This window comes from Hypanus sabinus, chromosome 16 (assembly GCF_030144855.1).
Source record: "Hypanus sabinus isolate sHypSab1 chromosome 16, sHypSab1.hap1, whole genome shotgun sequence".
Classification (NCBI taxonomy): Eukaryota; Metazoa; Chordata; class Chondrichthyes; order Myliobatiformes; family Dasyatidae; genus Hypanus; species Hypanus sabinus.
In genome coordinates, this window is record NC_082721.1 from 82,606,670 (window position 1) to 82,634,594 (window position 27,925).

General features: G+C 43.6%; 1 protein-coding gene and 1 pseudogene across 1 annotated transcript in view; one reads left to right on the plus strand and one right to left on the minus strand.

Moving 5' to 3' along the window:
- Nucleotides 1-5,951, plus strand: part of LOC132406504 (intercellular adhesion molecule 5-like) — a 37,688-nt gene extending 31,737 nt beyond the window's left edge. Inside the window, exon 8 of the mRNA XM_059992271.1 lies at nucleotides 1-5,951. Within this exon, the coding sequence (XP_059848254.1) occupies nucleotides 1-278 (278 nt within the window). The 3' untranslated portion in view covers nucleotides 279-5,951.
- Nucleotides 2,846-27,831, minus strand: LOC132405925 (general transcription factor II-I repeat domain-containing protein 2-like; annotated as a pseudogene).
- Between the last annotated feature and the right edge of the window lie 94 nt (nucleotides 27,832-27,925).

Consider the following 27,925-nt stretch of genomic DNA (forward strand, 5'->3'; position numbering starts at 1 on the left):
GTGATGATTGGAAGATGCTGCTGCAGATCTTGATACCCATCCTAATAGTGTTTCTCGTGCTGGTAGTCGCCTGGTTCCTAATACACAGAGCTCGGAAAACAGGGCATTACAAGGTCATGAATGCAGAACCCCACAAAAATCAAGAAATCCCTTCTGGGAACGATCAGGAATCTTTTCCTTTAAAAGAAGTGAAATCAGACAAAGTTCTAAACAATAACCACTCACAGACTAATATAAATGGTGTTACATCGATCAATTCTGCACAGATAAAACAATAATTTAATGAATATTGTGAGGGACCCTGCTAATTTCAATTTTACAGTCTACCGGCAACATATACTGTGCTAAATGCAAGGACACTTCACTCCCAAGAGTGTTGAATTCCGGGCTGTTTTTGAATCAATTCATCAAAAAGTTGATTTGGATTTCTACAAAGATGGAGTCACCACCTGAACATGGCCATCGGGGCTATTTCAGCAGTAAGGGCATTTGAGCCCGGCAACTTTCCGTCCCCCTCATGGAAATTACCGTTGGATCACAGACTTGTTCACGTGTTGCAAACATCTACTTCCATGGTAACTATTCGCATAAATGACACAAATATTCTCTTTATATTCTGTTAAAAGTGGATAAAATGTGAGACAATACCTTTCACAACATTCTCATCCTCTTGTTTAAATAGTCGATATCCGATCGCTTTCTATCCCTGTAATCTCCTCCAGTGACACAACTCCCCGAGGACTTTCTGGCTGTCCATTGCTGATTCATCCCTGCACTAGGGGGAGCTGTGCTTGCAGCTGCCTTCAGTGTTAAACTCTGCAGTTCCCTGCCCCGACCACACGGTGTCTCTCTCTTGTTTTGTTTAGCATCCCCTGGTGTCCATTGATGTACGGTTCTGGGAGTGTTATAAATGGAAGCCAGTGGCACTCTGGCCGAGTGCACTCCTAAATAAATTTGTGTTCTAATCCTACCCGGACCCAATTCCATTGAATATATTCAGTGATGGCGCATCCACAACCTGTGCATGAAGAATTCCATCAATTTACAGCTGGAGAGAAGAAATTCCTCCCTAATTCAGTCCCAAATGACCACCCACTCACCCTGAAACTTTGCCTCTCGTTGCACAGTCTTCCATTTTTAGAAAGAGCAGACTTCCTGATTCCTTTCACATTGAGATCGGTTCTTCTAACCTCTAGTGGTTAGTGGTACACCACCTGTTTGTGGAGAGTTGTATTTACAATCTTCACAAATTAACTTTTTTTCTCTAAATCATTCAGAAAATTAAGGAAAACACTGGTGAACTTCTCCGTAAAAGCTGGCTGTACACAATTCTCAGGGCTAACATTTCTCATTTCACACAGTCGACAAGGAAGGATATGTCGTAAGCAACACTGAAAAAATTAGGAGGAACACAGCAAGTCTGGCAGCACCTCTGGAAATGAATAAACACTCGACGTTTCAGGCCGAGACCCTTCATCAGGACTGGAAAGGAAGGGGGGAGACAACAGAATTAAATGGTAGGGTGACGGGAAGCAGGATAGGCTGAAAATGAGATGTGAAGGCAGGTGGGAAAGGTAAAGGGCTGGTGAAGAAGGAATCTGATAGGACAATGGATCAGAGTAGAAAGGGAAAGAGGAGGAGCGCTGGGGGGAGGTGACAGGCAGGTGAGAGGAGCTAAGGGGTCAGAGTGGGGAACAGAAGAAGAAGGGAGGGTGGAGGGAAAATTCCTTTTACCTGAAGGACAAATTAATATCCATTATAAAGAAATATCATAATAAAGAGAGAATCAATTTTATTTGTCATATACAATTAGGAATTTGCTGTGGTGTGTCAGTGTGACAGGCAACTAAAGACTAATATAAAAATAAAGTTCAAAGTAGAGAGCTGGTGTCAAATGTGCATAAATATTGGCATATATTTGTCCAGTCTTCTTAAACACTTGACTACCGTTCATGCTCTGCATCTAGAACAAGGTCAGGTCTGGGAGGGAGTGTACTTCAAATAGTCTTGCAGCCAGAATAGTTCTGAGAGTCCATTGAAATTGTGGTTACTGCCAGAGGCCTCGTGCTCTGGAACTGGAATTGGAATGAGGGCAGTATCGTATGTAGAGAGACAGTGAAAAGCTTGTCTTGCTGACTGTGCGTACAGATCAATTCACCACAGGGTGCACTGAGGTAGTACAAGGGAAAACAATATCAGAATGCAGAGTAATGTGTAACAGTGACAGTGGGTGCAGTGCAGGCAGAAAATAAGGTGCTAGAGTGTAATGAGGCAGGGTGTGAGGTCAAGAGTCTATTGTACTTATAACAGCAGGGTAGAAGCAGTCCCTGAGCCTGGTGCTGTGTGCTTTCAGACTCTTGTATCTCCGGCCCATATGGAGAGGGGAGAAGAGAGAATGTCTGGGGTGGGAGGGGTCTTTGATGATGCCAGTTGCTTTCTTCAGGGAGGGGGACGTGTAGACAGAGTCTCTGAAAGGGAGGCTGGTTTCCATGATGAGCAGAGCTCTGTCCACACCCTCTGCAGTTTCTTGTGTTGACGGGCAGAGCAGTTGTCGTACCAAGCTGAGAGAGGCTGCTTCCCATGCTGCATCAATTAAAAATCGCTCAGTGTCAACGGGGACATATCTACTTTGTTTAGCCTCGGGGGAAGTAGAGGCATTGGTGACATTTCCTGGCCATGGGATCTCTGTCCAAAGTTGACTGGATGGATAGCCTAGCAGAAAAGACAGTGGAACAGAAATGGCAGGTATTCTTGGGAATAATGCACACGGTGCAAAATCAGTTTATCCCCCAGAGAAGGAAGGATTCAAAGGGGGGAAAGGGGCCACAGTGGTTGACAAAGGAAGTCAGAGATTGCGTAGCATTAAAAAAAAAGGAAGTATGACAGAGCTAAGGAGAGTGGGAGGACAGATGATTGGGAAGTTTTTAAGGAACAACAGAACTTAACTAAAAAGGCAATATGGAGAGAAAAAATGAGGTACGAACGCAAGCTAGCCAGGAATATAAAGAAAGATAGCAAAAGCTTTTTTAGGTATGTGAAGAGAAAGAAGATAGGAACAATGTTGGGCCCTTGAAGAATGAATTGGTTGAAAATATTATGGGAAACAGAGAAATGGCAGAAGAATTTAATGAGTACTTTAGATCTGTTTTCACTAAGGAAGACACAAGCAATCTCCCAGATGTATGGATGGGCCAAGGACATAGGGTAACAGAGGAAATGAAACAGATTGACATTAGGAAGGAAATGGTGATGAGTAGACTGATGGGACTGAAGGCTGACAAATCCCCAGGTCCAGATGGTCTGCATCCTAGGGTACTAAAGGAGGTGGCCCTGGAAATTGCGGATACATTGGTAATCATTTTCCTATGTTCCTTAGATTCAGGATCAGTTCTTGAGGATTGGAGAATGGCTAATGTTACCCCACTTTTTAAGAAAGGAGGGAGGGAGAAAAGAGAGAACTATCGACCTGTCAGCCTGACATCGGTGGTGGGGAAGATGCTAGAGTCCATTATTAAGGATGAAATAGTGGCATATCTAGATAGCAGCAAAAGGATTGGGCCGAGCCAGCATGGATTTACCAAGGGTAAATCATGCTTGACTAATCTGTGGGAGTTTTTCGAGGATGTAACCAGGAAGTTAGATGGAGGAGATCCAGTGGATGTAGTGTACCTCGATTTTCAGAAGGCATTTGATAAGGTCCCACATAGGAGATTGGTGAGTAAGATCAAAGCTCAGGGCATCGGGGTGAAGACATTGACATGGATAGAATACTGGTTGGCAGATAGAAAGCAAAGGGTAGCGGTGAATGGATGTTTCTCAGAATGGCAGGTGGTGACTAGTGGGGGACCACAGCTGTTTACGATTTACGTCAATGATTTAAATGAAGGCATTGAGAATAACATCAGCAAATTTGCTGATGATACTAAGCTGGGTGGCAGTGTGACATGTGATAAGGATGTTAGGAGAATTCAGGGTGACTTGGATAGGCTGGGTGAGTGGGCAGATACTTGGCAGATGACGTTTAATGTGAATAAGTGTGAAGGAGTCCTTGTTCATCAGTCATTGAAGGTGAATGAGCAAGTGCAGCAGGCAGTGAAGAAGGCTAATTGAATGTTGGCCTTTATTACAAAGGGAATTGAGTACAAGAGCAAGGAAATCCTCTTGCATTTGTACAGAGCCCTGGTGAGACCACACCTGGAGTATTGTGTACAGTTTTGGTCTCCAGGGTTAAGGAAGGACATCCTGGCTGTAGAGGAAGTGCAGCGTAGATTCACAAAATTCCTGGGATGTCTGGACTGTCTTACGCAGAGAGGTTAGAGAGACTGGGCTTGTACACGCTGGAATTAAGGAGATTGAGAGGGGATCTGATTTCAACATATAAGATTATTAAGGGATTGGACAAGATAGAGGCAGGAAATATGTTCCAGATGCTGGGAGAGTCTAGTACCAGAGGGCATGGTTTGAGAATAAGGGGTAGGTCATTTAGGACAGAGTTAAGGAAAAACTTCTTCTCCCAAAGAGTTGTGGGGTCTGGAATGCACTGCCTCGGAAGGTAGTGGAGGCCAATTCTCTGGATGCTTTCAAGAAGGAGCTAGATAGGTATCTTATGGATAGGGGAATCAAGGGATATGGGGACAAGGCAGGAACCGGGTATTGATAGTAGATGATAAGCCATGATCTCAAAATGGCGGTGCAGGCTTGAAGGGCCGAATGGTCTACTTCTGCACCTATTGTCTATTGTGAGTATGGGCAAGGAGAGGCTCATCCACACCGCTAGGAACTTGAAGTTCTTAACAGTCTCCACCACAGTTTGTACAGACAGGTGCGAGTGCACCGCACCACCCACCACCCCTCAACCCCAACCCAGACCTCCTAAAAGTCAATGAGCAGCTCTTTGGTGTTTCCTGCGCTGGGAAGGGATGTTGCCTATCTGTCTCCTTTGTGCATACTGACTCAGTTATTTGTCTATCTGTCTCCTTCCTGTACACTGACTCAGTGAGATACAGCCCGCTACACAACGTATCAGTCAGGTGTTCCCAACCTTTTCGATGCCATGGACCCCTACCATTAACTGAGGGGTCCGTGAACCCCAGGGTGAGAGCCAGTGGTATGAGTGGAGTTAGAGCAGAATCTGGCAGAGTGTGGAATGTTATATACCAGTGTTAAACAGTGACAAACACATCCCACCAGTACTGTATCCAGTGTTACATAATTTCAGACCTTACCTCATCATTACCATACCCCAGTGTTACAGAATTACAAATCCTTCCCCATTACTGTAGCCAGTGTTACACAATCACATACCCTTCTCCACTATTTCTGTACCCCAGCATTACACAATTACAGACCTATCCCCACCAGTACTTTTCCCCAGAGCTGCAAATACAGATCTGTCCCCACTATTACTGTACCCCAGTGTAATGCATCAACTGTCTGATGTCCATTTTATTCCTGTAACTCCTAATTTTTGCTAAATTACTCATCTCATTTCTGCCTCAGTTTTGGACTCACTCAGTTGTGTTTCTGAAATCTAAATAATCAGACTCAGTACTTTTCACTGCCTTGAGCTTTCTGATGTCACGTAACTACATTGTGGACTCAATCGAATTGCAAATACTTTATACTGTATTATAAACAGTTTCTGTTACAGCATTACAAATATATCAGTACGCATTTCACTGTCATATTTTTAAGCTTTGGTTGCAGCCACTGACTGATATTTACTGTGTGTTATATTACATAGACACTGATAAGCCATGTCTTGAGCAGACAATATTTTCAGCACTGGTATTCATGTTCCTACCGCTCAGCAACATTGTCGATACTGATATAAAAGGGTGTTTTTTAGTCAACATGTTTGTATAAGTAAATTTTAATGAAGTGAATGTATATTTTGAAAAAATGTATTTTGTCAGCGAAGAACGATTAAACATTGATGTTGGTAAGAAGAATTTTTTCACACAGTACCTGGTGTTGGAAGTAACTGAAGCCATGTCTCACTCCGGTGTGCTTGATCACACATCAGGCACAATGTCCAACACCCACAGGGTTCTGCAGAGTTTCTCACCGCCTATTTTTCATTTATTGAGATACAGAACAGTACAGGCCCTTCTGACCCTTTGAGCCACATCACCCAGCAACCCACTGATTTTAATCCTAGCCTCATCACATTGTCTTGTCCACTCGTCCCCCCAATCCCTTCCCACCGATCTCCCTCCTCGCACTTATCCTTGTAAGTGGAACAAGTGCTACACCTGCCCTTACACTTCCTCCCTCACCATCATTCAGGGCCCCAGACAGTCCTTCCAGATGAGGCGACAGTTCACCTGTGAGTTGGCTGGTGTGGTATACTGCGTCCGGTGCTCCCGGTGTGGCCTTTTATATATTGGTGAGACCCAATGCAGACTGGGAGACCATTTTGCTGAACACCTACGCTCGGTCCGCCAGAGAAAGCAGGATCTCCCAGTGGCCACACATTTTAATTCCACGTCCGATTCCCATTCTGATATGTCTATCCATGGCCTCCTCTACTGTCAAAATTAATCCAAACTCAGGTTGGAGAAACAACACCTTATATACTGGCTGGGTAGCCTCCAACCTGATAGCATGAACATTGACTTCTCTAACTTCTGTTAATGCCCCTCCTCCCCTTCTTACCCCATCCCTGACATATTTAGTTGTTTGCCTGTTCTCCATCTCCCTCTCGTGCTTCTACCCACCCCCACTTTCTTTCTCCCGAGGCCTCCTATCCCATGATCCTTTCCCTTCTCCAGCTCTGTATCACTTTCACCAATCACCTTTCCAGCTCTTAGCTTCATCCCACCCCCTCTGGTCTTCTCCTATCATTTCGCATTTCCCCCTCCTCCCACTACTTTCAAACCACTTACTATGTTTCCTTTCAGTTAGTCCTGACGAAGGGTCTTGGCCCGAAACGTCGACAGTGCTTCTCCTTGTAGATGCTGCCTGGCCTGCTGTGTTCCACCAGCATTTTGTGTGTGTTGTTGTTTGAAGTTCCAACATCTGCACATTTCCTCATGTTTGCTCATCACAGGACAGTTTACAAAGACCAATTAACCTCAGAACCAGTATGTGTTTGGACTGTGCGAGAAAACCGGAGAACTCGGGGAAAACGCTTGCATTCCACAGGGAGGATGTACCGACGCCTTAACGCAGGGGTGTCAAACTCATTTTAGTTTTTGAGATTGAGAAAAATGCGACTTCATGCGGGCCGGATCGGTTGTGCATGCGCGTGTGCTCCCACAGCTTTCGTTGCCTTCATTTTTTCAACCTGCTCTCATGTGTCTCAGTCTCTGCTATATCTAAAATTGTTTCACTTTACGAATTTCATTTTTTATGAAGCAGATTGCCTAGCAAGCATTCTTTTTATGATTGGTATTAACTTACAGACGTAGATTACAATAAAGTAGGCAACGAGAAAGAAACAATGCTATTTCGGCTAAGATTGTTTTGGGAGCCATACCTTTTCCATTAATAAACCGTTTGAAATCAAGCATTAGCAAACACAAATGTAGACCTAACGCAGGGGTGTCAAACTCAAATACACAGTGGGCCAAAATTAAAAAATCGGTACAAGTTGAGGGCCGGACTAGTTTAGCGTTTATTGCAAAACTTATTGAAATGAATTTATTACACATATTAACCTGGAACTAACAAAGCCTACAAAAACAACATTGAACATTAAATAAATAAAAAATCAGTTGCATTTATTTCTTATGGCTTTATCTGCAGCTTTTCCGGAATAATTTCTAATGAAAACATTTTTCCACAGGCCAACACTCTGTGATTCACACTAGTCTAAGCCAGATACTTGGCATCTCATCTTGGATGCAAGTTCATCAATGTTTGGAGTCAGGCTCTGAGCTGAGGAAATCCTCAGAATTGAGTGAAGGTGTTCATCAGAAAGACGACTCCTGTGTGATGTTTTGTTTATCTTCATCAAAGAGAACAGTTGTTCACACAGATATGTGCTGCCAAACAGAGAGCATTTGAGCAGCTTGGGTACGCAGCTGGGGCTTTGTGTCGGGAATGAAACGTAGAAACTGTGCAGCGCCCACCGAGTCATACTTTGCCTTGAGAGTGTCACTACATTGGAGTTCAATCAGCTCCATTTGTATGTTGGTTGGTGCGCTTTCCACGTCAGCTGCAAATGGATTACTGAGCAGTTCAAACCTGCTTTTTTGGGCTTCAAAGTCGGCAAATCGCCGTGTGAAGTCGGCACCAAGTATGCTAAGTTTTTCAGCAAACTTTGCACGTGGGAACACTGCGGTAGAAACCTGCTCTTTCATAGTTTGGCAACACGGAAAATGGCTCAAGTTTTCTTGCTGCATCTGCGTCTCCCACAGGCGCAGCTTGGTTTTAAAAGCCCTCACTGCAGCGTACATGTCTGTGATCACACGACCCCGCCCCTGAAGCTGCAGGTTGAGCGCATTGAGATGGCTCGTGATGTCACACAGAAACACCATTTCACAAAGCAACTTTTTATCCCGGAGCTCTGTTGTGTCTTTCCCTTTGCTTTCCATGAACTGACAGATCTCCTCACGCAACTCGAAACATCTTTTCAGCACTTTTCCTTGGCTTAACCATCGCACCTCTGTGTGATAGGGCAAATCATTATATTCTGAACCCAACTCCTCCAGAAACGACTTGAACTCGCGGTGATTTAAACCTTTGGCTCTTATGAAGTTAACTGCTCGTGTTATGGTGCTCATTATATGTTCCATTTTCAAGGCTTTGCCACACAACAATTCCTGGTGTATGATGCAGTGATAAGCTGTCAGCTCACCTGCGCCGTTTTCCTCCCGCATCTTCTCCCGGATCCTGTCCACCAATCCACTCTTTTGACCGCACATCGCGGGCGCTCCATCTATCGTCAGTCCCACAAGTTTATCCCAAGGCAGCCTCATTATATTTACACATCTGGATACCTCTTCAAAGAGATCTTTTCCAGTAGTTGTGCTATGCATTGATCTTAATCCCAAAAGTTCCTCTGTTACTCACAGAATTGAATCCACTCCACGAATGAAAATTGACAATTGGGCAGTATCAGAAGTGTCCCTGCTCTCATCCACAGCAAGGGAATATGTGATGAAATCTCTTCCCTTCCCCACCAGCTGTTGTTGTAGATTGGTGGCAAGCTCACGTACACGGTCAGCAACCGTGTTTCTGCTCAGGCTCACATTTGAAAATGCCTGCCTTTTATCTGGGCACACGACGTCGCAAACTTTCATCATGCAGTTTTTAACAAATTCTCCCTCGGTAAAGGGCCGGGCTGATTTAGCGATCTCTGCTGCCACAATAAAACTAGCCTTTACAGCAGCCTCACTTTGTGTTTTGGCTTTTGTGAACATAGCCTGCTGTGACGCCAGACTTCTTTTCAACTCTTCCACCTTCTGGAGCTTCTGTTTCTTGTCCAGATGCTTGTGTTTGTCGTGGTGTTTCGTTTCATGGTGTCGTCTTACGTTATATTCTTTAATTACAGCCACACCGTCTCCGCACGCAAGACAAACAGGTTTGCCCTTTATATCTGCGAACATATACTCTGCCTCCCACCTGGCTTGAAAACCCCCTTTCGTTCAGCCGTTTTTGGGGTGAGGGATAGCTGAAAGTTGACCACACGTGACTAGCGCCATAAGGATGCTGACGAGAGAGTAAGGCAGTGCGTTGTGGGATTTGTAGTATTTGTGGTGCATGCAATATACCGGCAGGCCAGCTCTATTAGAAAATAAATTTATTCATTAATGATATTCAGGAAATAAACCAGGGAAACTGAATAAACACTAAATACCCTGAAAACCTGGTACCTGAATAAACTCAGCATTAGCCATATCATACGCCATAGGCACTTTGATTACTGGGGCCAGCTTTAATAGTAATTAGATATTATCTCGCGGGCCAAAGATAATTCCACCGCGGGCCGGATTTGGCCCGCGGGCCTTGAGTTTGACATATATGCCTTAACGCCTTATGTTAGGGCTGAACTCCTGACGCCCCGATCTATAATAGCGTTGTGCTAACCGCTATGCCACTGTGGTGCCCTCGAGACTGCAACAAAACCAGCCACCCAGTGCTTCATAGAACATAGAAGTGACAGCACAGGAAGTGGCCATTTGGCCCGAACCAGCTAACGAGCAAATCAAAAACACCCGAACAGCCATCCTTCCCATCTACACCGTGTCCATATCCCTCCATCTTCCTTATATCCTTATGCCTATTTAAATATCTCTTAAAAGCCTCTTATGTATTTTACCACTACACCAGGCAGTGCGTTCCTGGCATTCACCACTCTGTGTAGTTAAAAAAATGGACCCCTTACATCCACCTGGAACCTGTTCCCTCTCACATTCAATGCCACCCCTCTGGTACTAGATGTTTCAACCCCAGGAAACAGATACTCTTTGTCCACCCTACGTCTGCCTCTCTTGTAATTCTCTATCAGATCACCCCTCAGTGATCCAGAGAAATCAACCGAAGGTTCTCCAGCCTGTCTTGATAGCACATGTCCTCTGAACCAGACAGCATCCTGGTAAACCTCTTCTGCATCCTCTCCAAAGCTTCAGCATCCTTCAAATGGTGAGGCAACCAGAACAATATGTAATACTCCAAATGTGGCCTAATCAGAGTTTTATAAAGTTGCAACATATTCTCCTGACTTTTCAGAATTCAATGCCTCGAGTAATATAAGCAAAGATTCCATAAACCTAACCACCTTATCAGCCTGTGTAGCCAGTTCCAAGGGACTGTGAACTTGGATCCCAAGATCTTTCTACTCAGCAACACTTCAGGATCTTGACCTTAACGGTGTACTGTCTCCTTGTATTTGCCCTATTAAAGTGCAGCACTTCACATATATCTGGGTTGAACTCCATCTGCCATTTATCTGCTCCTATCTCTAACTGCTCTACATAGTGCTGTATTCTTTGCCAGTAGTCTACACTCAGTACAACTCCACCAATCTTGGTATCATCCACAAACTTACAACCCCAACCTCCCCATCTACATTTTTGTCCAGATCATCACAAACAGTAGGGGTACCTGCAGAGATCCCTGCGGAATTCCACTAATTACAGACTTCCAGCTTGAATGAGTCCCTTCAACCTCTACCCTCTATCTCATTTGGGCAAGCCAGTTCTGAATCCAAATAGCGAATTCGTCATGGACCCCATGCATCTGAATTAGCCTCCCAAGAAGAACTTTGTCAAACACCTTACTAAAATCCATGTAGACAACATCCACTGCCCTACCCTCATCAGACTTTCTCATCACCAGTCTTTGGTCTTAATCAGCTCAGCCACATTAAGTTCTTTGCTGAGTCACTTCCTCCAGTTAAAATCTGTTACTCCAGGATTGGCGTATAAGTAGTGACGACCCCTGTCCTGTTCAGTAGTAAGTTGGTCACACAGAGTGATCCGGCAGAGAAATGTTCCCATTGGCCACTGTGTTCATGCCGACTGAGATTAAATTCCATCAGTCATGACTCTGTCACATTACCAACTCATCAATATCATCCGGCAGCCGATAACACTCCAGTCAACAAAGCAGTCAATGTCCATCTCATCTGCACACTAACCAACTGCATTTACACCCAAGTTCATACTTTCCGCAGAAGGTAGGAATATCAGCGGTGATCCCTGTGGTAAACCACAGCTCACAAGCTTCCAACCACAAAACCAAACACTTCATCACCCACACGTGCCCATTCAGCATCTAATTTGCCAGTTTTCCCTGTGAAACTCCCTGGTTTCCTTGGCTGCGTAAGTTGAGGGAAGACACTCTCAAGTCCCAGAAACTTGTGAGATTGAGATGGCTCGACCCACCCCAAACCCCAGTTTATGTGGATGCTGGGTAATTTGCTACCCTGCTACAAATTAGTGCCACGAAATAACAGACAGTACACTGCATACAATCAAAGGGATTATTTTTATGAATCTTAACTAAAGGGTTAGTAAAGAATAACAAAAAGCATTAGGGCCCATTTTAATTAAACAGTCAAATGTACACAAATTGGAGCTCTTCTTGAACTTCTCTGTCACTCACACGCTGGGCCTACAGTCTGCGTGAACGCTCACACCATCTTCCGAACATTGCTCACAATCCATTTCGAACAACCGGGTCTCCCACCGATTGTATGCTATGACCAGTTCTCTCTAGTGTCTTATCTCTTCATCTCCTGCTGAAACAGAACCCAAGACCAACCTCATCGTCCCTCACCCAGAAAGCATCTTGCTAACTGGAAGGCACTCGTTCCACATCATCCTTTATCTTCAACAATAACCCAAATAGGCAGAAAGCAGAACAGAGCTGCTAAATGAAATCCCTACAGCATAACAGTAAAGATGTGAAGCAGGACGTTACACCTGGATGCCATGGGCAAGTCCCACTCTCATTCCATCTTTCTCCATGCACGTCCGCATTATCTCTCTGTATCGCAATACATTGAATCTTACATGTGCCCGTCCATTTCTCCAGAACAGGGGTCGGCAACGTTTACCACTGAAAGAGCCAATATGGACCCATTTCCCACAGAAAAGAAAACACTGGGAGCCACAAAATCCGTTTGACATTTAAAATTAAATAACACTGCATACAACGGGTTTTTTTTGCCTTTATGCTATGTATAACCAAACTATAATGTGGTTGCATTTGTGAAATTGATGAACTCCTGCAGAGAAAACGAAATTACATTTCTGCATGCAACAAAAACATTTTGACCTCCGAAAAAAAGACGTTGGGTTGAAGGTTACTCCATAGTTAGCCTACCTTGGATCGAAGAATTAAAAGAAAGCATGCACTGGCGGGTGTCAGGCATTGGCAGTGGTGATGTATATTAATAGCAATAAAAAACACGTTGTAGCGGTGTGCTACACGCAGCGCTAAAATAAAGACACTGCAGTCAAAGGTAACTTTATTCGAACTAAACAGCCTTGCTTTAAAGCCTCCCTCAACCCGTCCCCGTGGGCGCGAATGCTCCAAAAGACACGCACTCACAAACCCCCGTAGGCTATCTCCCTTAGCCGGAATGGTGGCTAATTGTGAGCCGGTTCGGATGTGCCAGGAAATGGGGTCTCCACAACGTTTTTAGATTGTACAAGATCACCATAATCTTCAAATTTCGAATTACATTTCAAAAACTAACAAACCATGGGGAGCCGCAGCACAGAGATGAAAGAGTCGCATGCGGCTCCGGAGCCGCGGGTTGCCGACCCCTGCTCCAGAACTTCCTTCAACTTGCATTCTGAGTCCTTCAAGTCTGGCTTTTGTCGAAGATGGGTGGATTAAGGTTTTGGATTGGTTCAAACTCTCTGCTCTAAAATTTGGAGATTCTCTGAAGGTGATCCTTGGTACGTAAGTGCTTCTCCCACAATGATTCTCTTTCTAAGTTCAGTTGGAATTTCTACATCAGGGAAATGAGGTAAGGATAAAACAGCACAGCTCAGAACTCATTCACATAGTTCATTAACACTGCCAAAATGCCAGATTTATACTGCCCCTTCTGTGTTTAAATGCACTTGCTCTCTCTCAACATGTAGTTAACCCTGTTTTCAGGTGCCTTTTAAGCTACCTTCCACCTCTAGACATTGCTTATCCTCTGACTCTGCTTGACTTCAGATTGTACTCAGCATGCTGAGACCTTTTCATTTTGTTTCTGACAGTGCAATGTTCTTGTTAAACACTGTAACCCATATATGCAAATCTTTCTTTAAGCAGTTGCCATTTTGCTCCCAACTAATAGATCCCAATCTCAGCTCCTTGCTTATCAGATACCAGCACTGGTGTCCCTTTGTGTTCCTGCTTATCTACCTGCTGTGCCTGTTTCCAGACTTAACACTCCTCTCCTCATGTCTTGCTCCATCTGCCTCTCATTTTCCCCCTCTCTTTTTCTGCTTTTGTCTAATCCACCGCCATTGTCTCCTAACTCCACTCAAAGCCTTTTCCTCCTCGACCTGGTACAGCGATCTATTGTCTTACTCCTTGTCACCTCACTAATCACTTTGGTCTGTCTCACCACTCCTCCTGAGGGAGCATCTCACTCCTCCCACTCTGTCACGATGAAGGGCTTCACTCAAAGCAACACCATTTCCTTTTCTCCCACTGACGCTGCTCGAACGCCCTGCAGCTTTCTGCCGGTTGAATGTCTGATGCAGGCTGTTATTACTTTACTTACTTCTTTCTCTTTTTATTCTTGTTCTAAATACTCCCTCTTTTATCTTGGTCAACATCCCTGCTTCCTAAGCTGCTTCCAGTCCTCAGGCTTATAGATTCTTGGGACATCTGTGCTTTTTGAGAAGCTTCTCTGAGGAACTTGCAAAAGTTGAAAATACTTGATGCATAAGTTTGTTACTCTATATTACTGTCTTCACTGTTACAGTAAAAAATTCTGACATATAAAAATAATGTGAATCTTTTCCTGTTCTCATGAAGTTCTGTGTATTTAATTACAATCCTGTCCAGAGATGAGTGTGTTTAATAGGCCGGTTGATTAGAGTTCAAGGGTGTGCATGTCCTTGTATGGGTGAAATGTAAAACATGGGAAGCATTGGTGAGCTTGGGTGACAAGAGTTAATAAATGTACAGTGAAAAATAAAGAAGCATAAGTAAGGTTTAGGAAGCTGAAATCAGACAAAGCCCTCGAGAATATAAAGGAAGCAAGAAAGAAATTTTTCCAGAAATTTGGAGAATTACAAAGGGTGAAGAAATATCCTTGCCAAGTAGAATTAAGGAGAATCTCAGGGCATTTTATAGGTGCATTGTGAATCAAAAGTATGGGTCCAATTCTGGACAATAGAGGACATTTAGTCACAAAGGCAGAGGAAGTGTGTGAGGCCCTTAATGAGAACTTTGCTTTGGTGTTCACCGGAGAGAAGATCATAGATGATGGTAAGATTAAGGGGGAGTATGTTGACTCAATACTGAATGGACTCATTGGTAATAGTCAGCCTGGATCCCAGGGTGTACAGAGGCTCCACTTCCCTGCTGCCACTCTTTTACCCAAGCGGTCACCGCGTCTGAGTACTGGGAGCATTGGGGTTCGGGAGCACTGGGTGCACTCGGCCCCGGTTAAGTTGGGGTATATGGTGGGTGGCAATCCTCATCATGGTCACTGTCCTCAAACAGGGTTGGATGCCAGACGTGGGTTCGGGATCCCGTATTGGCCCTGGATCTCGCATGTGGCACTGGCGATCTAAGCCTTCAGGTCTGTCCACATCTGCCTTTGTCTGTTTTCTTTGTTTCTCTCATTCTCTTTTTCTTCTCCCATCTACCCATTCGCACTCTGCCTTTAACGTTTCCCAACTCTTGGGATTTCCTTCTGACGTAGATACCTCTACATCCCTTTATCACATGCATTGTTCCTCCAACTGGCTAGTAAAGTACTATTCCATGTGGTATCAGCTTTATCTTTCCATTCTTTAATCAATAATTTCCACATTTTACTGCAATTCTTTATCCAAATTAAATTTACAGCTTGTTCACGGAGGTTATATTGCATGTTCCCCCAGTGGCCACACACTATTTCCCAATTTCTTTGTTAGTGCTGCACTTAACATCCGGATAGACTGCAGGGGAGACCCTTTCCCCTCTGTTTGAATAAACGTCTGTCCCAATCTGTGCTGGCTAATTTACTGGGTCAACTATCTGTTGCCCAATTAGTTACTTCAATTTACCAGGCCGCAGCCACTGGCCCGCCGGATCAATTAGAATAGACCAGGTCGGTTACCCCACTTATCTAATTACTGGGTTTCTGCCACCAGCCCAAAAGGTTACTGCCCCTAATCTGCTGCCCAATCACTGCGACCAACCCCAAAAGAAAAATGTAATAGATCACTGCCACTGATCCACTGCCCAATTCTTCAGTACCCACAGACTTTAATACTCACGATCATAACTGCTTGCATTATTCTCCTTTAATACTTATAAAAACAACTGCTTAACTTATTCTCCAGGTCTGGGTTGTTCATTGGATCCCGTCAAGGTACAGGATCCTCAGGGCGAGGGGCAGGAGTTTTTCAAATGAGTGGAACAGATGGTCAGAGGTAAAACACCAGGGCAACCTACCGCCCGTTTACACTCACCCGGAATCCCCCATCACTTATTCAGCCAGAACAGACGTTCCCTATGTTGGAATCTGATTCACAACACCAAATGTAAGCTTAAATTCGCCCAAAAACCACACCGCAAACAGTTCATTATGTTATCGTTTTCACCAGTTTATTTGTTCAAACCCAGCTGGCGGAAGGCTTGGAGCGGCATACCAGAGGGACAGTGTTCCTCTCCCTCTAGAAGCTCTTAACGGACCTCTGTCTAACATGCAGTAATGTTACAATTTATAGAACTAGCGAGACAAAGAGCACTGAGTTCAACAGGTATTTCCACCAAGTCAGTTGGAGCAAAACTTAATTGTTTTGATAAAAGAGTCCACTAAATCAAGGTTTTAATTACAGACAGATGTTCATTCATGTCCTTATCAGTGAGTCCTCCCTTTTTCCCTGAAACAAACAAGGGAACATAGCTCAGTGGTGTGAAACCGTAAGGCATGGTGTGTGTGACCTGTGTGAACCCAGCCCCCATATCGTTCTCAAGAGACATCTATGAGTCATTAATCTAAATAAGCTGCAGACAGATTCCTCAGTGAAGGACAAATGGAAATTTGTACACTATCCAGAACAGAACACTCATTGGCCCTTAATTTTAACCCATTATTTACAAGAGTCCAAGAATCATTTCTTATGTCCCCAATACCCTTAAAACTTCATCAACAAGGGCTAGCAGTTTCAGGACGGAGAGATCGAGCGGTGGAGAAAAATCTTCACACAGATGTAGTGAAGACCAAATCACTAAACGTATTTCAAAAGGAAGACAGACTTCAAGACACTATTAGCACTTACATAGAGAACGCGGGCACCTCTTCAGTGCAACAGTTTGAACAAACTTCATTTCCATCTGTTCCACACAAAATAAATGTTTGGTTCAATGGTTCCATTTAATATCAGATAATGTATATAGTATACAACCTGAAATTCTTGTTCTTTACAGACATCCATGAAACAGAAGGAAAAAACCCGAAGAATGAATAACAGAAAACATTTTAACCCCAAAGCCCCTCTCCTCCCATGCACAAGCAACCAAAGCATCAGTCTCCCCATCCCTCTGACTCCACTTGCTCCAGCAAACACATCAACCCTCGCTCCCACCACCCACCACGCAAACAAAGCAAAATCCCCAGAGACCAATGTCGAGAGTCCATCAGAAACTACTGTCCATCACAACACATCATCATCTCAGAAAGGATGATTTTATCAGCATAATTCTGGTCCTTGCATATCCAAACTGAAGGAATATTTTCAGTCACAAACATTAAATACTATTGTTCTAAAATGGGTGGATCTGATGTCAAACAGTATTATGGTCCATCACCGAATTCTGCAAAAGTTTTGCCTTGAGATATTTAAGTTCTATCTTACCAATCATCATTCAGCATAAATTACCAGATTAAAGTTAAATATCAACATCATATGTTGTGAGAGTTGTTAACTTGGTGGCAGTCGCACAATGAAATACATGATCAATATAAAACACAATTATATTATAGTAAAGATATAGTTAAATTAAAATAAAGTGCAAAATCAGAAATACTAATAAGTAGTGAGGTAGAGTTCATGGGTCAATGTCCATTTAGGACTCGAATGGCAGAGAGGAAGAAGCTATTCCTGAATCTGTGTTTATGGCTTCAGGCTTCTGTATCTTGTCCCTGACGGTAACAATGAGAAGAAGGGATGTCCTGTGTGATGTATGTGCGTAATGCTGGACGCTGCCTTTCTGAGGCACAAGTCCTTGAAGATGTCTTGGATACTACGGAGCCTACTACCCATGATGGAGCTGACCAACTTTACAATATAAAGTAATGAAAAATTTCTGCCTGTTTTCATAAACTGAAGCCAAAAAATGAGATAGGAAGCCGGCAACTGCCCATCTTATAAAACACAGTGGGGCTGGTAAGTTTGTGAATCCTGTAGAAGGTTCTCTATTTCTGCATGAATACAACCTAAAATATGATCAGGTCTTCATGCAAATCATAAAACCAGATGATGAGTTAAATAAGTAACCCCAAAAGCATTATACTTGTTTATTTATTTATTGAGAAAAATGACCCAATATTACATGTATTTGCTGGGAAAAGAATGTGAACCTCTGAGGTAATGCAAATGTTCCAATCAATGAGATGAGGTTGAAGGAGTGAGTTGAAGAGGTGCCCTCCCCTATTAAAAAAGTCAAAGTCAGGTTACTGACAGAGCCTGCTCTTCTCATGAAAGATCTGTTTATGTGCACCATGCCTCAATCAAAACAACTTTCAGAGAACCTTAGAAGAAGAATTGTAGAGATGCATGAAGCTGGAAAAGGCTACACAAGCATTTCTAAAGACCTGAGTGTTCATCAGTCGACAGTAAGAGAAATTGTCTACAAATGGAGGAAACTATTGCTACTGTTCCTGGGGATGGGCGTCCTTCAAAGATCACACCAGAAGAACCCAAGGGTAACAGCAAAAGATCTGCAGAAATCTCTAGAACTCGCTAAAGTCTCTGTACATGTGTCCACTATAAGAAAAACAAGAATTGTGTTCCTGGAACCACGGAGGAAATCACTGCTCTCCAAAACAAAACATTACTGTATGTCTCAAGTTTGCAAAAGGCTACCTGGATGTTTTACCACACTTCTGGAACAATGTTCTGTGGACAGATGAAACAAAAGTTGAACTTTTTGGAAGAAACTGTGTGGAGGAGAAATGGCACTGCACACCAACACCAACATCGCATCCCAAATGTGAAGTGTGGTGGAAGGAGGATAGGGTTTGGGGCTGCTGTGCTGCCTCAGGGCCTGGACTGTTTGCAATCGCTGAGGGAACAATGAAGTCAAAATTGTATCAAAACTTATTACAGGAGAATGTCAGGTTAACAGTCAGTCACCAGATGCTTAATAGAAGTTCGATAATGCAATGAGACAATGATCCCAAATGCAAGAGTAAACCAACAGCAGAATGACTGAAAAAGAAGAGAATTGGTGGTTTGGAATGGCTGAGTCAAAGTCCTGACCTTAAACCTATAGAAATGTTGTGGAAGGACCTGAAGAAATCTGTTCATGCAAGAAAGCCCACCAGCATCCCAGAGGTGAAGCAGTTTTGTAAGGAGTAATGCCCCAAAATTCCTCCAAGCCGACGTGCTGGACTGAAACGTTTGGTTGAAGCTATTGCTGTACAAGGGGGTCACACCAGTTCCTGAAAACAAAAGTTCACATACTTTTTCCAACAAATACATGTAATTCTGGATCATTTTTCGCAATAAATAAATGAACAAGTATAATTTTTTTGTGTTATTTATTTAATTGCGTTCCCTTTATCTAGTTTAAGGACCTAGGTGAAGATCTGATCACATTTTAGGTCACACTTATGCAGAAATAGAGAAAATTCTATAGGGTTCACAAATTTTCTGGCACCATTGAATGTCACCCCGCTGCTTCCACTGCGCAATGCCCAGGGCATCCCGATCCTCTAGGAACTCACCCGAATCAATGTTGGCCGAATCTAACACAGAGGACAGGAAGGAGCCCAATGAAGTGCGGTATCTGCGACCGGTCAGCTTTTGCCTAACGTAAAACAGTGAAGTGAAAATAAGAAACGAGTATCCAAGAAATGGTCTGAAACGCCCTTGACAAGTTATGCACAATAAAGAGACACATTTATCAACTGTGGCAGGTTAAAGATCCGTTCTGTTTCACAGAAGCACACAGTTATAAACATTCAGCATCTGATTCTGGGAGCTCAAACAGATGCATGGACATTTATTACGTTTAGAGGTATTTGACCTACCTGTTATGATGGCAAGTGCTGTGAGAAATAAAACATAACCGCCCGCGAAAATCGGTGTGTAATCCGTAATGAGTGCCTGTCAAAGAGGGCGTGATCCGGAGTTGACGAGGTTTCAGACCTTGTGCTTGTGATCCGCGGCTGTCGATGTCGGTGGGTGGCACCAAACACAGCAGCTCCGGCCATCGATCAGCATCCGTGATGCTGGGACAGGGTTAATTTCTCACGGTCAGTACGAGGTACCAGGGGAGCTCAGACGGACTTCTCTTCCTGGGTGGATTCAAAGATTCAAAGTACTTTTATTATCGAAGTACGTATGCAGTGTACAACTCTGAGATTCATCTTCCGCACAGACAGCCACGAAATAAAGAAAACCGTGGAACCCGTTCAAAGAAAAAACATCAACCCCTCACCCCTCCTCACGAGGAAAAATAACCAAATTGCACAAACGCAACAAATAAAAGAGCGGAAAAAACCCCAGAAAATGAAACGCACAATTAAGAGTCCAGCCATACGGAAAAGGATCTTGGCGATTGTAGGGATGACTTACAGCAGTTTGCTTGAGCATATAGGCATTAAGAAAGAGGATGTGCAGGAGCTTTCAGAAAGCATCAAGTTGGATAAGTCTCCGGGACTGGACGAAATGTACCCCAGGCTTCTGTGGGAGGTGAGGGGGGAGATTGCTGAGCCTCTGGCGATGATCTTTGCATCATCAATGGGGACGGGAGAAGTTCCAGAGGATTGGAGGATTGCAGATGTTGTTCCTTTATTCAAGAAAGGGAGTAGAGGTGGCCCAGGAAATCATAGACTAGTGAGTCTTACCTCAGTGGTTGGTAAGTTGATGGAGAAGATCCTGAGAGGCAGGATTTATGAACATTTGGAGGGGCATAATATGATTAGGAATAGTCAGCACGGCTTTTTCAAGGGCAGGTTGTGTCTTAAGAGCCTGATTGAAATTTTTGAGGATGTGACTAAACACGATAATGAAGGTAGACCAGTAGATGTAGTGTATATGGACTTCAATAAGGTACCCCATGCAAGGCTTATTGAGAAAGTATGGAATCTAAGGGGATCTTGCTTTGTGGATTGAGAATTGGCTTGCCCACAGAAGGCAAAGAGTGGTTGTAGACAGATCATACTCTCTACGGAGGGTGGTGACCAGTGGTGTGCCTCAAGGATCTGTATTAGGACCCTTTCTCTTCGTGATTTTTATAAATGAACTGAATTAGGAAGTGGAAGGATGGGTTAGTAACTTTTCTGATGACACAAAGGATGAGGATGTTGTGGATAGTCTGGAGGGCTGTTAGAGGTTACAGTGGGACATTGATAGGATGCAAAATGGGGCTGAGAAGTGGCAGATGGAGGTTAACCCAGATAAGTGTGAGGTGGTTCATTTTGGTAGGTCAAATATCATGGCAGAATATAGTATTAATGGTAAGACTCTTGGCAGTGTAGAGGATCAGAGGGATCTTGGGGTCCAAGTCTATAGGATACCCAAAGCTGCTGCAGGTTGAATCTGTGGTTAAGAAGGCATATGGTGCATTGGCCTTCATCAATCATGGGATTGAGTTTAAGAGCCAAGAGGTAAAGTTACAGTTACATAGGAACCTGGTCAGACCCCACTTGGAGTACTGTGCTCAGTTCTCATCATCTCACTACAGGAAAGATGTAGAAACTTTAGAAAGGGTGCAGAGGAGATTTACAAGGATGTTGGCTGGATTGGGGAGCCCGCTTTATGAGAATAGGTTGAGTGAACTTGGCCTTTTCTCCTTAGAGTGACAGAGGATGAGAGGTGACCTGATAGAGGTGTATAAGATGATGAAAGACTTTGATCATGTGGATAGTCAGAGGCTTTTTCCCAGTGCTGAAATGGCTGGCACGAGATTGCATAGTTTTAAGGTGCTTCGAAATAAGTCCAGAGGAGAAGTCAGGGGTAATTTATTTATTTTTAAAAACGCAGAGAGTGGCAGAGAGTGGGCTGCCAGTGATGGTGGTGGAGAGTCCTGGATAAGTACATAGAGCTTAGAAAAATAGAGGGCTACGGGTAACTCTAGGTAATTTATAAAGTAAGTACATGTTTGGCACAGCATTGTGGGCTGAACGGCCTGTATTGTGCTGTAGTTTTTCTATTTTTCTATCTTCAGGTCAGCTGTGTTGGCTAGCTATAGGCTGCCCCAATTCAAAAATGCCCAAAATAGCAAGAAAAAAACGTAGTGGCCAGAAACTGGAAACACATCATAATGTCAACTACAGAGTCCAATCTATAAACCAGAACTCCGGCACCATTCTCCGACAGCATTGAGGGTGAAAGAGAGAGACCGTCATACGCAAACACCTTCCTCAGAGGAAAAGAGCAAGAGGCCGGTAGACTGGGCTGAACATCTGCAAGATTTGACAAATGTCTGTAAATGTGTAATGGAGAGTAGTGACTGGCTGCATCATGGCCTGGTATGGAAACATCCCCACCGCTGATACATATTAAACATTTAGATGATAATGTGATAAAGTAGATCAGCAAATTTGTGGATGACACCAAGATACTGGACATCAAAGTATGCAATGCAATCTGGTCTAGTTGGAAAAATAGACTCAGAAGTGGCAGATGGAATTTCATACAGACAAGTGTGAGGTGGGAGGACAAACCAGAATAGGACTTACACAGTGAGGAGTGTAGAACAAAGGGATCAGCAAATTATCAGATTGATAATTCTTTGAAAGTGGAGAACAAGTACATGGGGTCGTGAAGTGAGCTTTTGGCTCAATGGCCTTCGTAGATCAGAGCACTGAGTACAGTAGTTGGGATGTAATGTTTAAGCTGTAGAAGAATATAGAACATAGACATAGAAATCTACAACACACCACAGGCCTTTCAGCCCACAATGTTGTGCCAACCATGTAACCTAGTCTAGGAACCACCTAGAATTTCCTACCACAAAGCCCTCTACTTTTCTAAGCTCCATATACATATTTAAGAGTCTCTTAAAAGACCCTATTATATCCACGTCCACCACTGCCACTGGCAGTGCATTCTATACACCCACCACTCTCTGTGTGAAAAATCTACCTCTGATATCCCCTCTGTACCTACTTCCAAGCACCTTGAAACCACACCCCCTCCTGTTAGTCATTTGAGCCCTGGGAAAAAGCCTCTGACTATCCACACGATCAATGCCTCTCATCACTTTATACAGCTCTATCAGGTCACCTCTCATCCTTTTGCTCCAAGGAGAAAAGGCCAAGTTCATTCAATCTATTTTCATAAAGCATGCTCTCCAATCCAGTCATCATCCTTGTAAATTTCCTCTGACCTTTCTCCATAGTATCCACATTCTTCCTGAAGTGTGGTAACCAGTACTGAACACAATAATCCAAGCGCGGTCTAATTAAGGTCTTATATAACTGCAACATTACCTCACAGCTCTTGAACTTAATCCCATGGTTGATGAAGGTCAATACACCATATGCTTTCTTAGCAACACTGTCAACCAGTGCAGCAGCTGTTTTGGCCCGAAACATCATCACTACCTCCTCCCATAGATGCTGTCTGGCCTGCTGAGCTCTGCCAGCATTTTTGTGTTTTTATTTATTTCCAGCATCTGCAGATTCACTCGTGTTGCAGCAGCTTTGATTGTTCATTGGACACAGACCCCAAGATCTCACTGATCCTCTACAATGCCAAGAGCATTACCATTAATATTATATTCTGTCTTCAAATTTGACCTACCAAAATGAACCACTTCACACTTATCAGGGTTGAACTCCATCTGCCACCTCTCAGCCGAGTTCTGCATTCTGCTGATGTCCCACTGCTACCCTTGACAACCCACGAGACTATCCACAACACACCAACCTTTGTGTCATCAGCAAACTTACTAACACACCCTTCTACTTCCTCATCCAGGTCATTTATACAAATCACAAAGAGGAGGGGCCCCAGAACAGATCCCAGCAAACCACCTCTGATCACTGACCTTCATGCAGAATATGAACCATCTACAACCACTCTTTCCCTTCTATGGGCGAGCCAACTCTTGATCGACAAAGTGAGGTCTCCTTGGATCCCATGCCTCCTTACTTTCTGAATGAACCTCACATGGGGAACCTTATCAAATGCCTTACTGAAATCCGTATATATGACATTCGCCACTCTACCTTCATCAAGGTTTTGGTGAGGCCAAATTTGGAGCATTGTATGCAGTTCTGGTCACCAGCTATGGAAAGACCGCAATTGTTATGTACCCAGTAATGGGTTAAAAAGAACCAGCAGAAATGGACATGCCTGGAGTCTGTGCCTTCTTTCATAAACTCTATGTTATTAATAACTACATGATCAAGTGATATAAAACAAGATAAGGTAAACAGGTCAGCAAAGTATATGCATATATGTAAGTGAGTAAATAAAGTTCCCAAGCTTCTCCCAGCTCAGGTGATTAGATGATACAGTCTTACGATGGGATGGTAAGTAGTCAGTTCAGTTCTGGAAATATTTGAGTAGAGTTGGAGACTCTACTTCCCAGTGCCGATGCCGTCGATCCTCCACGTCGTCCTCCTGCTCCCAAAATTCATCAAAGTCATTGACTTGTGACCACAAAAAGAGAAATACTAATTTTCCACAGTAAGTTGTCAACCCAGGCGAGGGTTAAACACTCCGAGAGCTCCCCACCGGTCACTCCTTTGTCCACACTGTGAGCAAAAACCCCACTCTTGTTGTGGGCATACAAAGCTCAACCAGTGTCTTCCTTCGTGTCTAACGTGTCTTGTGTGTCTGATTACAAATCCAGTTGACCTTGTATATATATCACAAATGCTGACTGTTAGCTGTCCATCATATAGCTCTGCCTTTCCATTTCCAAGGCAACTCATAGACTTTCTCTCTCTCTGTTGCTGAAATAGCACACACGCTGTTCGCTCCCTCTCTCTCTTTTTAAAGGAACAGTCCACTTTAGAATAATCCTTCAGATCTTGTCACACACTCATTTTAAGAATAATTTTGATGAAACAGCAAAATTTTTGTCTTAACTATTGGTTATACAGCTTAAAGCAATACATGTGTAATTATCAGGTAACATAGCAATGCAATACAAACTCAACCTTAACATCTAGATAAACAGTCTGCTATAATATTGTCAGTACCTTTCAAGTGTTTTATTTCCATGTCATACTCTTGCAAGATCAGACTCCAGTTAAGTAACCTTCTATTCTTATCCTTCATTTTACTCAGAAACACTAATGGGTTATGGTCCATGTAAACCAGAAGTGGTTTCTGTGCGGGACATATGTAGACATTGAAATGTCCTCTGAACACTCTATCAGGAATGTTGCCTGGTCCAGCAGCCTTCCGTGGGTTGGCCCTGCAGAGGGTTCTTCTCACATTGGCCATGGTGAGACACAGCACCTGGTCATTTATAGGAGGGGTGGACTCCCTTGCTGCCACATCATTTTCCACCTCAAACCGGGCATAGAAGCTATTCAGCGCATCTTGAAGGGAGGCATCACCTGCAGAGTCAGGTGTTGTCCTGTAATTGGTGATGTCCTGGATGCCCTTCCAGATGCGCCACGTGAAGCCGCTGTCCTGGAAGTGTCTGTGGATTAGCTGGGCGTGTGCACGCTTTGCCCTTCTGATGGCTCAGGACAGTTTGGCCCTTGCTGTTGTTAAAGCTGCCTTGTCGCCTGATCTGAAGTCGGAGTCGCGGGTCCTCAGCAGTGCATGCACCTCTGTGGTCATCCATGGCTTCTGGTTAGCATGTATGGTGATGGTCTTGGACACAGTGACATCATCGATGCACTTGCTGATGCAGCTGGTCACTGATGCTGTGTATTCCTCTAGGTTGGGAGAGTTGCCATCGGTTGCAGCCTCCCTGAAAACGTGCCAGTCAGAGTGCTCAAAGTACTTTTTATCTATCCCCTAGAATGTTTTTGAAGTAAAGTTACTACCCTGGTCAGATTAGATTTATTTAACACCTACTAGTGTGAAAAATTTTATAAGAGATTTTACCACAGTCTTGGCCCTGATGTTTCGGAGAGGCACTGCTTCATGGAACCCAGATGCAACACACATAATTGTTAATAGTTACTTATAACCAGATGCAGTCTTTGGCAATGGGCCAACACAATCCACTATGACCTGAAAAAAGTTCCCCAAAAGCAGGTATTGGTTTAAGTAGTGCTACTGGAATCACCTGATTAGGTTTTCCTACAACTTGACAGATCTGGCAAGTCTTGTAAAAATTCACAACATCCTTGCTTAAATTAAGCCAGTAGAATTCCTTCATAATCCTATTCACTGTCTTTCCCACTCCAAAGTGTTCACCTAAAGGTGTACTATGAGCCATGTTTAAAATCTCAGCCCTGTAAACTTTCGAGACCACAACTTGACGTCCAATGGCTTAATCCTCATTTGCCGACACAGTTGGTGATCTCCACTTCCTCATTAACACCCCATCATTAAGATAACATCCCACTGACTCGTTCTGAACCTCCTCTTCTATGAGAGCTGTCGCCTTTAACGCAGCAATGTCAGAAACTCAACTTTGCTCCTCTATAAATTCAACCCTGGACAAGGCCAAACCTTCCTCATACTCCTTACTACCCAAATCCTGATGTAACATGGAAGGTAGAAAAGTCTCTGACATATTCTCATAAGTGAAACCCCTGTCTTTGCTATCTGCATTAGCAGGCTTTTCAGACATGCTTCAAGATACTGCACATGCAGGGTAAATATCGGTATCCCTGTGTGGGCCGTCAGCCACAGGCTTGCCTGCTAGCTGTACTGCTGAATAAATTTTACCCTGGATAGGTGCCAACCTATCCCCACTGTTTGTCAAACTCAGTACCATCACTAAACTTGCAAAGACCATGTGTACATTATGAAAATTTCCAAACAATCCATTCTCCTATTCCGACGATCTTTAGATGGATTCGTCTCCATAGTAACCCAGACAGGTGGCCTCTCAAAACCAAAACAATCATTTTCCTCCACATCACAATTGTGAAAAGCAACTCCATAACCTTGAAGGTGTTAACATCCAAATGTTAAAACAAAATTCAGCAAACGAGTCATACTTCAACAGGCCATTGTCCTGAATGCAGGGTCAAAGGTTGTGAAACCAGTCCGCACTTCACAAGTTCTTTATTCAAAAATCCAGAACCAGCACCTTTCGCAATACTTTAAATTATATTTAACTCACTAGCTTTTGGAGCAACGTCTAACACAAGTGACTGAGAACCCTCAGTTTCCACTGGTACCAAGTTTAACTCTTTATTCACTGAACCAAGTGCATATGAAACAAAAGGACTGCATTCTTTTTCAACCGAGTCAGACACCTCAGACCTTAAACTAAGTTTCAACACAAGGTTCAACACCCTGGGAATTCACAGGTACTTCAACAACCTGATCACAGGCAATCAGGACAGTTGCCTCTTCTAGGCTTTCAATACCAGTCCCAGTTTCAAATTCCAGATTCCCCTGGATTTCCCAGCTACTCTCTGGGAAACTCTCATCTGGAGTAAACTCAACATTTGGGTTGCAACAACCTCGTCTGCTATCCTACTAGACTCCCGCTGGGTAGCAGCATCCTTTTCATGTTGGTATGCCCTTATATCATCGGGAACAGACTTCTTAAAGTCTTCAATCAAGACGAGCTCTTTCAAGCTGTCCAAACTCTCAGTTACCCCTTCTGGGGTATACCAGCGATTGAAGCACATACGTTTCTTCCTATCAAACTTTCTCTACTTTTCTCCATAGCCATAGCCTCAGGCTGTCTCTGCCTTTCTGCTTCATCAGCCTCGAGCTATTTTAACTGCAACTCATACTCATACTTTAATTTTGTTAACTGAAGCTGAACCTCATCCTTGGTAAGTACTTTACCTTCAGTGAACATTTCCAACACCTCTTCTTCGAATTTCCCTTCAGCTACAAAATGCTCTGCTATTAACAGCTGTATATGAGCCTTCTTCATTCGAGTGGTCACCTTAACTTTTAACTTATGAGCAATTCCCTGCAGCACATCCCTCTTTGCATCATCCAAAGCTTCTGGGTTTGGCCTACCACAA